Raw genomic sequence first — 13,315 nt, forward strand, 5'->3', positions numbered from 1 at the left:
CATATTTGGGGAGACAATAGCCTTTCTTCTGTGGCATTTTCCGTTTCTGCCTTTCTCCATTTATTTTTTATTTGGTTGTCGATCTTTAAATGAGTTGGAAGAGCTCTGTCCGATATGGGTGTCGTCCCTTTCTCTCCTGCGTGTTGCCAATCATTTTCCCTCGAGGTTCACGTTCAGCTTTTACTTTTTAAAGATATATTTGCTATTAGAAAATTTTTATTAAATCTGCTCTGAGGTTTATGGAAAAATTAGTTAATTATTTTTCCTGAGAATTATAGTCATTTACAGAAAAAATAGTCAATTGTATTTACTGAGCGCTATAGTCATTTATTTTCCCCTTATGAATTTCAGCCCGTCAGGGATTTCTCGTTGTGCAAGGCTTGAAGAGAATTTGCAAGGGGCTGAGCTCCGGTCCCAGTGCCATCTTTCCCTGACCTTTGCTGTACTGAAATGTTCAGGATGAAGACAGTTTTGAGCTTAATTCTGTTTCATTGGTCAAGTTATCCACTCCCAGGCCAGACTTGCCTACCTAGTAGTATTTGAGATTATCACTGAGCTATTCTACATACAAAGCAAGCAAACGAAATAAGACAGCAACAAATACAGGGGATGGGATAGACTGACTTCAAAATATCCTCCTGGTACAAATAATCCAGGGCTATTTTTGTCTTTTAAGTGAGTAGACAGGAAGAAGAATGCCACACTGACATTTCTCCTGAGATGACCCAGTGCAGGCTCATTGGAGCACTGATGTGTGAATCTTAAATAAGCATTATATTAAAAAGCAGAGCACTAGAGAGATGATCCACCTTCTAGTCTGGGGTTATTCCAGAAGGTGGGGGTTGTTCTTTGCATGTTGGACACGTCTTATCACTTAAGTAAGGTGCCACCTTACAAGCTACTTGCATGAGCCTCTTCCTAATGCCAAGATCCCACCTGACCACAACCCAGAACCTGTCCCCTGAGGGACCTCTGCACTCTAGGGAATGAGTGGATGGTGAAGGAGCAGGCTGTGGGGACAGAGGCATCCAGGTCACTGACCCTTAGGTGCTGTCCCCAGCACCTGGGGACTTTGGCCACTCTGCAGAGCACAAACTAAGAAGAAGCCATAAAGAAAATTGGCATATTCACTAATGCTATTTACTTCCTGTATTCAAAGCAGCTGGTTCCCTACCTCACTTTCTGAACTACCTTCTCATGGTGATGTAGCCATATTTGGAAAAATATGGCATGACGGACAGGTTAAGATTTCTGGGGGCCACTTTCCAAGTACCTTTTGTTGGCAGAAACCTTTAAGTATGCTACATTCATCTGAGCTCTGGGAGTTTTGCTCTGTTTTCTCTTTTCTTTTCCTTTCCCTTTAAAAGGGACACATCAGCTACATCCTCATCTCCCTGTTCCTCACTTCCCAGTTTCTCCAAGACTGGCTTTTTTCCCAGTCAAAAGGGATGAGACTCAGACATAATACCTACAGGCTAAGACTTCCACCAAGCAGAAGCCAAACCGAGGCAGCTCACCACTGTCACGCAGCGGTGCCCTGTGATCTTTCGTTCAGCGTCGGCCTTTCAGAGACAGCCACTTTGTGCCCTATGGATCATGTCCTCGGCCTGTTGGTGTGACCTTGTGACAAAACATTGTCTCCGTCACCCAGGGGGCCTGGCTTGACGCACTGGTTTCAGTGCATCTCCGTGTGTCTGCAACACTGCACACACAGCTTCTGTCTCCTGGTCCCTTGGAACAGTGACCTTGAAGGGGAAAATATGTGGAGGGTGCGAGGTGGGACTGTGGAGAGCCGTGGCTTTGCCCTGCGCTCCTGGCCCCCGGGCAGGAAGCCTCCACTCTGATCTGGATTCTGATTTTCCCTTCTTGTTGCTCTGTCTTTCCAGATGACGACAGCAGCGGCCTTGGACTCCCATTCATCACGTTCAGTGCGCGGCCCCAGTTGGGGTCACTTCGGGAAAGCCGGCTGGCACAGGAGGTGATCCCCATGAAGAGCTTACCCCAAGCGACAATGACGGTGCCCTTCCGTGATGGCAGAGACCCTGGGCCGGGCAGGAGGACGGTGGCACGGCCCAGGCCTCTGTTCTTCACCTTGGAGGAGGAGTTTGAGTCCAGGGCAGAGAGCGATGAGGAGGCCTCAGCCCTCAGAGTGAGGTGGACAGCAGAGCGTGGACACAGCAGGGAGCATGGCCAGTCCCACAGCCCTCTGCTCCGCAGGAAATAGTGCCACTGCCACACGACTGCTTCTGACTTTCTAGCGCTCACCTTCCACTGTTGTGAGCGCGAGGTTTTCAGATGGGCGCTGTGGAGTTTGCTTTCTTGAAGCTATTGGACATGGATCTCTAAGAGACAGGAAGATGCCTGGGAAGCTGGGAGTGAGTGGACTTGTAGAGGAGCCACATTCTGAGCTGGGGGTGCTGATGACAGGAGCTGAGCCCCCACGCCTTCCTAAGAGCACCCTCTGATGGCCTCTGGCCAGCTCGTGTACCGAGATGTAAGTGTGACTGGTTGGTGATTCCACTCACCACGTGTGCGTGCAGCTTAGAATCAAGTAGAGCAAGGCTGGGCCTTTGCAGTCTCCTGGCTCCAACCCCGTGTTCAGGGATAAGGACTCCATGGCCGAGGTCCCTGGAGAGCAGTTCTCCATCCAGGGAATGTATTTGGTTTTGATCTGGGAATCCAGTATGCACTAATCCTATCTCAAAAGAGAGGTGAAATTTTGTATAACATTGCCGTATCCAATCGACAACAGCGATTGATGCGAGACACGCTCCAGGCTAAATCTCTGAACAGTGGATTCAAACCCTATTTTATAATTGCAGCCCTGACTTTAAAAACAAACATTAGAAACGCAGTGGCCACACAGCTGAACAACCATGCCGTGAGCAACAGGAATTCATTAGGTGTGTGCAGTACTCCTCATCACGTCCAGGCTTCGTTTCGGACCACGCACTCCAGCTGGCCGATTTTACCAAACTACTTTACCTCCTCCCTTCTTCCCTCCCTTTCCCCTTCCCTCTCTTTTCTTGGGCCACCTGTCTGTCAATAATCACTCTGCAGGCTTTATTTAATGTGCCACATTGATAACATATGATAATTAACTAAATACCCTTCTACCATTACTATTTCTGGTACCTCCACCATCCTTGACTGATTTTTTATCCTGCCCATCTGTAAAGGCCCCCCTTGAATGTTCCCGAGATCTGCCTTGACTCCTTTTGTCCTTAGGTGTCCCCATGTTTTGGGGGTGTGCAGTGGATTTATCTGTGCATTACACTTCTGCATGGACACGTGTGTTTATTCTGGTGGCCCAGGCTGCGAAGGACAAGGGGCAGTTTGTTCATTTTAACTTTTCACCACTTATCTGTTGTGCCACCTAGCCCTTTGCTTTCCATGTTTTGTGCTTGTGTAGGTCTTATCAGTTTTTCTCTTATCAGGGATAATGACGTCTGCACTCGCGATCGCTTGTACATGTCGAACTGATGACAGGAGCACAGATTGGAAGGGATGCGAGCAAAGTGCCCTCAGCACTCTTACCTTCTAGATGTCACAAATGACAGCCTGGGATGTCACCAGATGCCAGCTCAGGGGCTGCTGTCCCTTGCAGGGAACAGCCCACGTCCTCCGGTAGGACCTAGGGGCACCAGTAACAGGCCAAGGACATTTGGCTTTGCCCACAGTTTATACAGTGTGAATGATTCTCCCCAGCATGCTCAGCCGAAGACATGGCAAAGCAGCCCATTGGTTGATCTTCTGAAGCTGTAATATAATCCCGCTTCTGATCTCAGTATTTTTATTTTAATAAAAATTATGCACTACCAAATGATAGGAATCAGTTAATCAGGGACAGAGCCACATATAAATCCTTGGGCTTTTCTTTTTATTTAAACAAACAAGCAAGCTAAGCAGCAGAGACAAATTCTTGGCTCAGGAGGTGGCGGGGGCAGTGGGCTTTTACCCCCAGCGGTAGGTGAAGTACAGCGGCAGAGAGCTGTTGTCGAAATTCACCTTCCCAAGGCCACATGCAAGGCTGCATATCAGAAGCGAAGGGCACCCACATCCCTTACTGGTCTCCATCCATGTAACTGCAGAAGCCAATTGCAAGTGTCCGCCAAGAGTAGCCAGCAAGGACTCAGGGTGAGCGGGATCTACCAGAGTTTCCCAGCTTGCTCTCAGGTGCAGGCGCCATTAAGCAGTGGGATTCAGGGTCCATGTAATTAGCAGAAGCTGCTGCTCCCCACCTGAACCAGGAACCACATTCCACTGCAGAGAGTGAGCTCAGGCCACAGAGAAGCAGACTGCCAGAGTGACGGGTGGGCAAAGGTTTGCACAGGGGACAGTCTGAGGCCAGCAGGGCACTTGCAGGCCTGCCTGCCTGCCTTTTCCTCCATACCATGGTCCTCACGCATGGGGACATTCCAGGTCCCCCGTGGAGACTGATTTTTCCTGTGTGCCCTGTAGTGATGAAGTTAATGATAATAAATGCAGCTATAACAATGCAGGGTAAGAAGCTTACTTAAAATGTGTGCATTGTTTATTTCTAGAATTTTCCATTGAACATCTTTGGATGCAGTTGACTCGGTCACTGAGACAGGAAGTGGGACTGAGGATAAGCAAGTACTGCTGTACCAGGAAGGGACAGGGCACGGCAGAGAGGGATGAGGTCACTGACAGCCTCGAGTCAGACCATCTGCTGGTTGGTTAATCTTGTGTTCTGGCACAGGACAGGGCCAGCGTGCCCGGGGGAAGGAGGTAACCATTGATCTTTTGGTCACTGCATCCTGCAATTCAACACTCACACAGTCAGACTACATTTTGGGGATAGGAACACGAGGCCCTGAGTTCACTTCTTCGGCAGGGACGTGGCCCAGAAGTCCCTCCTCGTGTGGGCCTGTGGAGGCCCCTGAAAGGCTGCTAGCCATATTAGACCTGTGGAGTTCCCAAGGAGGGGTCCTTCAGTTAGGGCTTCCAGCGCTATTTCAAAGCACGGTGTGTGGCCAGGTGTGGTGCTGCATAGTTGTGATCCCAGCGCCTCAGGAGGCTGAGGCAGGAGGATCAAGATCGTGAGTTCCAGTCCAATTTAATGAGATCTTGTTTCAAAATAAACAATTTTTTCAAGGGTTAAGAGTGTAGTTCAGCCATCCCTGGGTTCAATCCCTAGTACCGCCAACAGCAAACAATAACAACAACAAAATCTGCGGAGTGTTTTCTCTCCCAGGGGTTTTCCAGCAGGTGCCTGTAGTGCAGTGCGGTGAGGGGTTTCAGCTAGGCAGCTGGACTCCTTTCCCTGCTCACCCAGGGATGAGTGAAATTTCCTAGCGTCCCCCCAATTCTGGGCCTGGCTTCTGGTCAACCCTCCTTGCTAGGGGCCCCAAAGAATGTGTCTGTTTATTTTCAACCTCAAAAAATCACGTGCCCAACACACAAAGTCCAAATTTTCTTCTCTGAGTTTTTGTTTTATTTTGTTGACCTTTCTGAGCCCTAGTTTGTGTTGCTCACCTGAAGGGTCTCAGGTTTCCAGGAACTCTGACTTAGAGCGAAGCACGTTTTTATTTATCGTACCCAGCAGCCTCCCTCCTTACACATTTTCCAGATGTTTTCTGGTTCGTGGGGTGCAGAAAAAGCACACCTCCATCTCCCTGGGAGCCAACAGGAGGCCATGGGCACCAGTCCTGGCTTTGGTCCCCTTACGGAAAGGGAGGCCGTGGCCTTCGGGGGACACCCGTGATTCTGAAGTGGAGAGGGGAATCCGGACACTGATGGAGGTCCTTGTCATTCTCTTTCTCTGTGGACAAAGTTGGGGGCGTGGGTGGTAGGGCTGGAATTACCACCCTGTTTCCTAGTAGAATAGCTGCTCCTGCAGGAGAGGGGCTCCGGAGGCAGCGGGTGGCAGGGCTCCCTCTGCAGCGGGAGTGACGCTGGGCTGAGCCCGTGGAGAAGCCTCTCTCTTGCCACGCTGACCGCGCGGACTTACCTGAATGTTTATTTTCATGTGTCCGCGTTTGCGGTACACAGTGAGTTTGTTTCTTGCTGGGCGTTGGTGCCTGGGCGAACGCAGCTTCACTCATTTTACGTGGCCTTCCGTCTCTCCATCTTGGTCTCTTCCTATTTGTGAAAGATCCACCTGTTTCCCATTATCTCTCTTGTACTTTTCTCTTTAATTTACTTATGCTTTGAGTTTTTCATGGACGAGAACGCATGAGAAATTGAAGCTTGTGTGTCTCATTTATTTCATGTAAATCTGTGATCTCCAGGTGCATCCATGACCTATGGATGACTCCAGTCTACCCTTCTTTGTGGCAGAGCAGTACTTCATTGTGGGTATATTGTCTTTACCAACTCATGGTGGGTACATTGTCTTTACCAACTCATCTGTTGGTGAACATGCAGGCTGCATTCAAGAGTTAGCTGTAGGAGTTGTGCTGCTATGAACACGGCTATGCATGGGCACCATAATATCATCCTGAGCTCTTTTGGGGAAATATCTAGACCATGTAGATCTTAAATCCATGTGGTTAGTTCAGAACTCAGGCTCTGAAGTCAAACAGCTTTTATGAGACTTGTGGCAAGTTAATTATTATCCCTAAGTCGAAGTGGACCAATAGATAAAATAAATCTACCTCATAGAACGAGTCAGTGAAATCAGTGAAGATTCAATGAAATAATATATATAAAACTTTTAGATCAGTGTTTAGAGTTTGATCGCTTTAGCTGTACTTGCTTAAGTGATACGGACGCATGAAAGAGAACAATCACTGATATAATGCCATGCGAAGAGTGTAACTGAGGCAAAGACTTTTCTGAGAACTACTTGGTGGACAGGATAGAGTGTATTTGTGGGGGCCAGGGGGCGGGGTGTGGCCGGAATTGCGGATGCTGAAAATCTTGGATCACCACGGTATTGGGTGGTCCTGTCCATCAGTTCAGAGCTCATCATCAAAAGCAAAACCAGAGACAAAACCCGGGTATGGATTATTCACATTTTTCAGGAGTATTCTCCTTTTCCCATCAAAGCACAATGTTATCTTGCTTATTTTTGTGTCATTCCCTCAACATTATTGCATTCTCTAGTTTGGGGGATCATTAGCCTTTCATATGATCTAATTCTCATTTATTTTCAAAGAGATCATGGACTCAGAGCCCCTGCCATCTCCTGAGACAACCTGTTCATAAAGGAGAAAAAATTCAATGGGGTTTAATTCTTTAGCTTGGAATTTCAGTGTGGAATTTCTTTCCTGGAACAGGACTTCTCTCCAAAAAAGTGACTCTCTTTAGAGAAAGAAATGCTTAAGAGCTTTTAGCCGAGAAAAAAAATGGTTTCTGGTGTGTTTTACAATGTTCCAAAATGAGGCAAAATGAATTTCTGAAAAATAAAGTCAGTGCATATGTTGCACTTGTGTAAGTTGTTTTATCCATCAATGAAGCAGTTGATTTCCTGTAGTGTTACATTTTTCCTTCTCTCTAAACACCAGCAATTGTCTTATTTCTGACTCCTGAGAAAATACAGCTGTGTAGACAGAGCGCACCTTTCAGACACCAGGCACGTGCAGCGGTTGATGGGGACGGAAGTGAAGGGCTTCGAAGAGAAGCCTGCAAAGCACAGTCCTGTAACTCTCCAGTGATGTGCTCTCTCGTGAGTGCGGTAACTGATTTAAGAAGTTCATTTTCTCTCTGAGATGCTGATGAGCTGGCCAGGCAGGGCTCCCCAGGTAAGTACGGCAGGTTAGAGACCAAAGCAGCCGCTACCCAGCCTTCTGTGAGCTGAGGTTTACTCAGCAGAGTAACTGAAACCAGGTTGTGGCTGAACCAAGACAGTCGCTGCTGCCGCCAGTCGGAGACATAGTCACAGGGCTGTTCTGTCACAGCAGCAGACCTCAAGACAAAGGCACTCGCTCTGTGCTTTTAAAAAATGTTTAGGCATTTGTTATTTATGTTTCAATCTTTGGTTTTGGAGAGTGTGTGTTTGCAGGAATGATGGACATTCATCACGGGGAGCTGGTGGGTGTACAGACCACATCTTAATTCTTTCTACACCCCCTTCCCTTCCTGGAATCATTCTGAATAGAATGGTCCTGGGCCACACGCATAGAGCTCTTGCTAACATGGACAGGAGCCTTGCAAAACGCCTTCCACATAGGAATGCCAGGGTCACCCCACTGGAAATGGGAGGACGGACAAAGTAACAGGTCCCACGTGTCCCTTGGCCGGGGCACCGCAAACCCCAGGTGTGTCCTTGTGACCTTCCATTGCCAGCCTCCTCCCTTTGGAGAACTGGGAATGGAGTAAGTGACTCAGAGTCTCTTTCTCCTTTGCAAAAGATCCAGCAATAGGAGACAGAGGAGCTACATCCTGCCGAAAACTCCAGCAACAAAACAAACAAGCGCTGCTCTAAATGGATGGATAATACAGTAGCTATTAATACATCAAAACCCATTTTTATAATCTTAATGGCTAAAGTTAGGCGAGCAAGATTGATCATTTGAGTCATTAAAGTCTTCGAGAAGTCACAACATGTTTTGTGTCTGATTTTACATTGTGTTTCCTTTTGAATTTCAATAAAACATTGTGTCTAAAGAGGTTTTTTTTATTTTAAATTTAAATGGCACTGGGGATTGAACCCAGGGCCTTTGCGTTGAACTACATCCGCATCTCTTTTTAAATTTTTTGTTTTTAATTTTGAGACAGGGTCACATTAAGTCAGCCTCCCAGAGTGCTGGGATTCCAGGCCAGCACCACCATAACTAACTAAGGGACCTTTCTCTTAGTCCATTAATGAGTCCCTGGCCAGAAATCTCCCCAGCTCGGGGCACAGCTGAAGCACCGAAAATGGTGCTTATGTCCAGGGCAAGGTAAACTGATAATCCCCCTGGAAGGATGTAGCCGCTGGGTAGCATGGTACTGACTACTGAGAACCCTGGCTTCAACAGGAAAGCACGGTGTTGATGATGAGCATGTCACTAGCTGAAACATGCACAGCGAAAAATTAAAACAAATTTAGCTCACTGATCTAATCGACTTTTAGCTGCAGTCCGACTCAGGCAACACCTCATTCTATTAAACGGAGGGAGCATTCTCGTGAGTCGGGAGGGGAGGCTGGCTTTGCAGACAGCGAGGCTCTGGGTGCAGCGGGAACAGGACACAGTGGGATGGTTGTTTCGAGCTGCTTTCCTTGTAGAGGCTAAAGCAGAGGGGACATTCTTATCACAGCAGATGGACATGGTCTCTTTGGGGACTTGGCTATTCTCTCTCTCTCTCCCTTCTCCCTTCCTCCTTCTCTCTCTCCCCTTGTCTTCTGATTTCTTGGAAGGCCAGAGGAACATCAGCATCAGTGTGCTGTGTGGAATTCAGTGTGAGGAAACCCACTTGGATTTGACCCATGGAGCCTATTACAGAAGCGCAGCGCAAACCAAAGGCTTCTTGTGATTTTCACTAGCAGTGCTGTGGGCTCAGCATGTCCTCAAGACCGCTGCGCATGCATTTAAGAAACACAGTTCTCATCGCAGTCTTACAAAGTAGCTGCTCTCATGATCATGTCCGTGTTGCAGATGGGGAAACGGAGCCTCAGCAAAGTTCTCAGAGACAGACAGTGAGTAGGCGGCAGTAACATTTAAGCCACCTGACCCAAAGCCACGAAGTCCAACCCCTAGACTGCAGTAAATACCTTCAGAGCTATTGCAGAGTACACTGGGTATCTTCAAAAAGTGGCCACGCCCTGTGCTGCCACCCTTTGAGTTTCTAAAGCTCAGCTGACAACCCCAGGTGATACCTCAGGTCTCGCCTGCACTGCTCTCTCTGCCCCGTGCTCCTGACTCTTGTCCATAATGTCAAGAAATGAAGTGAAGCTAACCGGGCGGTGTCCAAATCTTTCACTCCACAGAGTGAGTCTTTGCTAAGTATAGGGAAATGAGAACACAAGTTATCCTTTGAGTGATTTTCTAAGCACTTCAATATTTTTATTCCCAGTGGATTTTATCTTGGCATGGTCAGAAATACCAGAGGTTGAGCCAGCTAGAAATTTTAAAAATAAGAGACTCGGACCAGGGCCGAGGGCCAGTTTAACAGGAAGGAAGGCCCACAGGGTTTCATTTATTTTGTTTGCTTACAGGAATTTTTCTGGGGAGCTGAGAGCAAGTGAAACTGCCTCTGGTTTCACTAGGGTTCAGTTTCACCAGCGAAGGCTGCACTTGTTTTGAATTTGTGCTCGTCCTGGCCCTGGATCAGAAGCCTCGCCATTATCGATCTGTGCCATCTCCAAAGGGGTTGTGTGTGCAGAGAGGGAGGAACAGCAGCGTCACTGAAGTCCTACAGGTAGAAGCTAAAACACCGTCCAGAAAGAAGGAGAATAAATGTTCTGTCCTCCAGGAAGAGACTATTTCTACAAGCAGAGGACAAAGGACAGGTCCTCGCCCAGGGACCCACCCATGGGAGAGTCACCTGGAGCCACAGAGCCTGGCACCGCAGTGTCAAGAGCATGGGGTTTAGCAAACAGTGCTTGCTGTACTCCACCCACACCCCTGGAGCTGAGGTCCAAGTTCTGAATGCAGGAAGACAATGCCGTTGGCATTTCTTAGTTTCTCTCCACAACATGTGGGGTTTCAGGCAGCTCTCTAGAAAAATACTTGGGCAAATATTGCAAGGAGGAATTGGAAAGGGAACTATACCTGTGGAAACTCCAGCTAATTAAATTCTTCCAGGAAGAATGAGCAGAAAAGGTGAGGTGGGAATGACCTTGCAAGAGGCTTCATTTCCTAATGACTCAAGGCGTTAGGCCGGATCTGTTGGAGGAAGACAGGCATCACTGTGAGTGTCACAAAGCTGAAACTTTCCTGGTGTCCCAGGTCAGCTCAGGACACTCAGGCATCAGAAGACGATTTTACATTTGGAAGTTATTTGCAAGTCTTAGTGTACTGCCCAGCGTTCTCTTTAACACTAAACTCTTGGAATACAGTGCATAAGGAAACCCTGGGAAAATGTGGCCCCATGAACACACCCTAGTGAGTCCCAGAGCCTAGTATCTTGGTGCACTAGGTAAGTGTTGGTTGAACACCACAAGCTCAGGTCTCAAAGGTTTCTGAGCTCCCCAGGTGACTTTGAGTGTGACTCCCTTTGAGAAAGACGCCTTTCCCCCTGGCTCCGGCCAGGCTTGGGGTGATCCTACAGCTTCCCCTCGAGCACAGCGACAGGGAAGAATAGCTCAGGGGTGTGGGCAGAGTTCTGGCTCAATCTCCTCAAGGTTGTGTGGTACTGGCGGAGTGCTCTGACCTCTCAAATCCAGTTTATGTCACTCATCAGGGGATAATCACAGCCGTTCCACCCACCTCACGAAGTGTTGTGAAATTTGAATGGGGTCAAGAGTTTATCAAAGCATTAAGTATGGAGCCCTTTTTATGCCAAGAAAGAAGTTGAGGAGGAAACACACACGTGGAAGACCTAGCGCACAAGAGTAGAGCGGACCTGAACTTGAATCCTGTTTTATGACTTTGTAACACCTCACCTAGGCAAAATTTTCAACCCTTCCCTGCTGTTAGTGCCATGTTTGGTATAAAATTCAGTGCACAATAAACCTGAACTATTGCCATCATCAGGGTTTTAGATAGTTCTGTGATTGAAAGTGTGTTAAAGAAGAAAGTCAGTCAGTGGTAGTTGCTAAAGCAGGACAAGGAAGACCTTATTGAGGTCCATCTCGACAGAGCCAGAGCCTGCTGCATTCGATGCTGAGAAGGGACGGCAAGGGCTGGTTTTTGCCTGGAATCCGGCAAGAGCCAGTGGGCCTGGACAGCCAAGGTGCAGGGCCGGGGTCAGTGGAAGAGAAGGTTCAGGAGGCAACTTCAGGTGTGAAGGGGATTCTGCTGAACTGACTCAGCAAGATTCTTGCTGAAAAGAGCCTGAGCAGGCCTCAGCTGGGAGGTTATCCATCGGAGGTGACCGGATACTGGGGATGCTCGCTAAGCTCATTCAGCAGCGTTCTCTGCTAAAATAGCGAAGAAAAAGCTCAGGAGCCTGAGTACCATGTGGTCAAGCCAAGAATCTTGCTTCGTATGGGCTCTATTTCCTGATATCAGGCTTCCTGGATCATATGAAAAAATGTGAAATAAAATCATGACTCTCAACTATAAGTGAACACTTGTCAGGGGATCATGTCCAACTCACTAATGAATGTGGAAACTAATAAGATGTTTCAACCAGGTTGAAGAAAAACTCCAAATATACATTTGGAGGCAGTTGGGGATATTAAGACAAACTTTACATGGAACAACAAGTTTTTGTATGGTAGAAAGGGAAAATAATTGTCTCTCAAGGGGACAGAATCTGTTTACAAGTCTATGGATAAGAATTATTTGTAATGCGGTCAGTTTTCTACAGTTTACACAATTATGATTAACTGAAAGATAGCAAAATAGTTCAAAGACAATGAAAACCTAAAATGACAGTAGTTAGAAGATATTAAAAGTAATCTAGAAATCCTGTTTGAGCATCACCTCCTGGCTCCAGAGGGGAAGATGGTGCACTGTTCAGTCTCCTGGAGAAGGTTGTTGTGCTGGCTTTCCTGATAAGAACTCAACCGTTCTCATCATTTGAGAAGCTCAGGACCTCACTGTTGCTGAGGATGACTGTGGTACTTTTCAGGAGAGCTCTGGTTCTTACTTTGAGCATTGCTTTTTGGCTCTAGTGCAGATCCCTCAGCTTGCTGGCACAAATCCTTTAGCACACTGGCACAGACTTTCTAGCTTCTGCCACTGACCTTTGGGTCTTCCTGGCATAGATCCATGAAACAGGCTTGCAAGAGACATTGTCACGGGCTCTTGACCTCCAGTTGAACTTCTCGGAGGCATTGTTATAGGCTCTAGATCTTTAGCTGGACTTGTGCAGAACATTGCCATGGGATCCAGGACCACAGCTAGATTCTTTGGGTTTTTAGTGTGTGGACAGATTTCCTGCACTCTCTTTATATATGACTCTTTGGGTGACTACTATAAAATAATCCTATAAATTATGTGTCCTGTATTGTTTCCCTTGCAAACCACAACTACAACAGATGTATTGGAAAAAGGATTGGTTTAGGATGGCATTGGTATAAATTATGGCTCTGTAATATACAAACTATAGTACTTTAGATAGACTTTGAGCCTGTATTGATATTTATTTATTCTATTTATCTATAATATGGTGAAAATAGTATGACCTCTGATGTTACAAAATAAATAATGCATGTAAAATCCCAGAAAAAGGATCTAGTGAATTCTAGAAGCAATAATAAAAAATAGGTTCCCTTATTTCTCCAGGAAGTGTGTGTGTGTGTGTGTGTGTGTGTGTG

At 47.1% G+C, this 13,315-nt stretch overlaps 1 protein-coding gene and 1 long non-coding RNA gene across 2 annotated transcripts in view; one reads left to right on the forward strand and one right to left on the reverse strand.

Moving 5' to 3' along the window:
* The window catches only part of Slc9a4 (solute carrier family 9, subfamily A (NHE4, cation proton antiporter 4), member 4), a 53,270-nt gene extending 45,877 nt beyond the window's left edge, over nucleotides 1–7,393 (forward strand). The window contains exon 12 of the mRNA XM_005400773.1: nucleotides 1,887–7,393. Coding sequence (XP_005400830.1) covers nucleotides 1,887–2,224 — 338 coding nt within the window. The 3' untranslated portion in view covers nucleotides 2,225–7,393. The remainder of the gene's footprint in view (nucleotides 1–1,886) is intronic.
* Nucleotides 7,394–9,982: 2,589 nt separating this feature from the next.
* The window catches only part of LOC102022184, a 4,665-nt gene continuing 1,332 nt past the window's right edge, over nucleotides 9,983–13,315 (reverse strand). The window contains exons 2-3 of the long non-coding RNA XR_263476.2: nucleotides 10,662–10,775; nucleotides 9,983–10,315 (exon numbers count right to left, since the gene is read on the reverse strand). This is a non-coding gene — a long non-coding RNA (uncharacterized LOC102022184). The remainder of the gene's footprint in view (nucleotides 10,316–10,661; nucleotides 10,776–13,315) is intronic.

The sequence above is a fragment of the Chinchilla lanigera genome, unplaced genomic scaffold (assembly GCF_000276665.1).
Source record: "Chinchilla lanigera isolate Chin_1 unplaced genomic scaffold, ChiLan1.0 scaffold00069, whole genome shotgun sequence".
Taxonomy (NCBI): domain Eukaryota; kingdom Metazoa; phylum Chordata; class Mammalia; order Rodentia; family Chinchillidae; genus Chinchilla; species Chinchilla lanigera.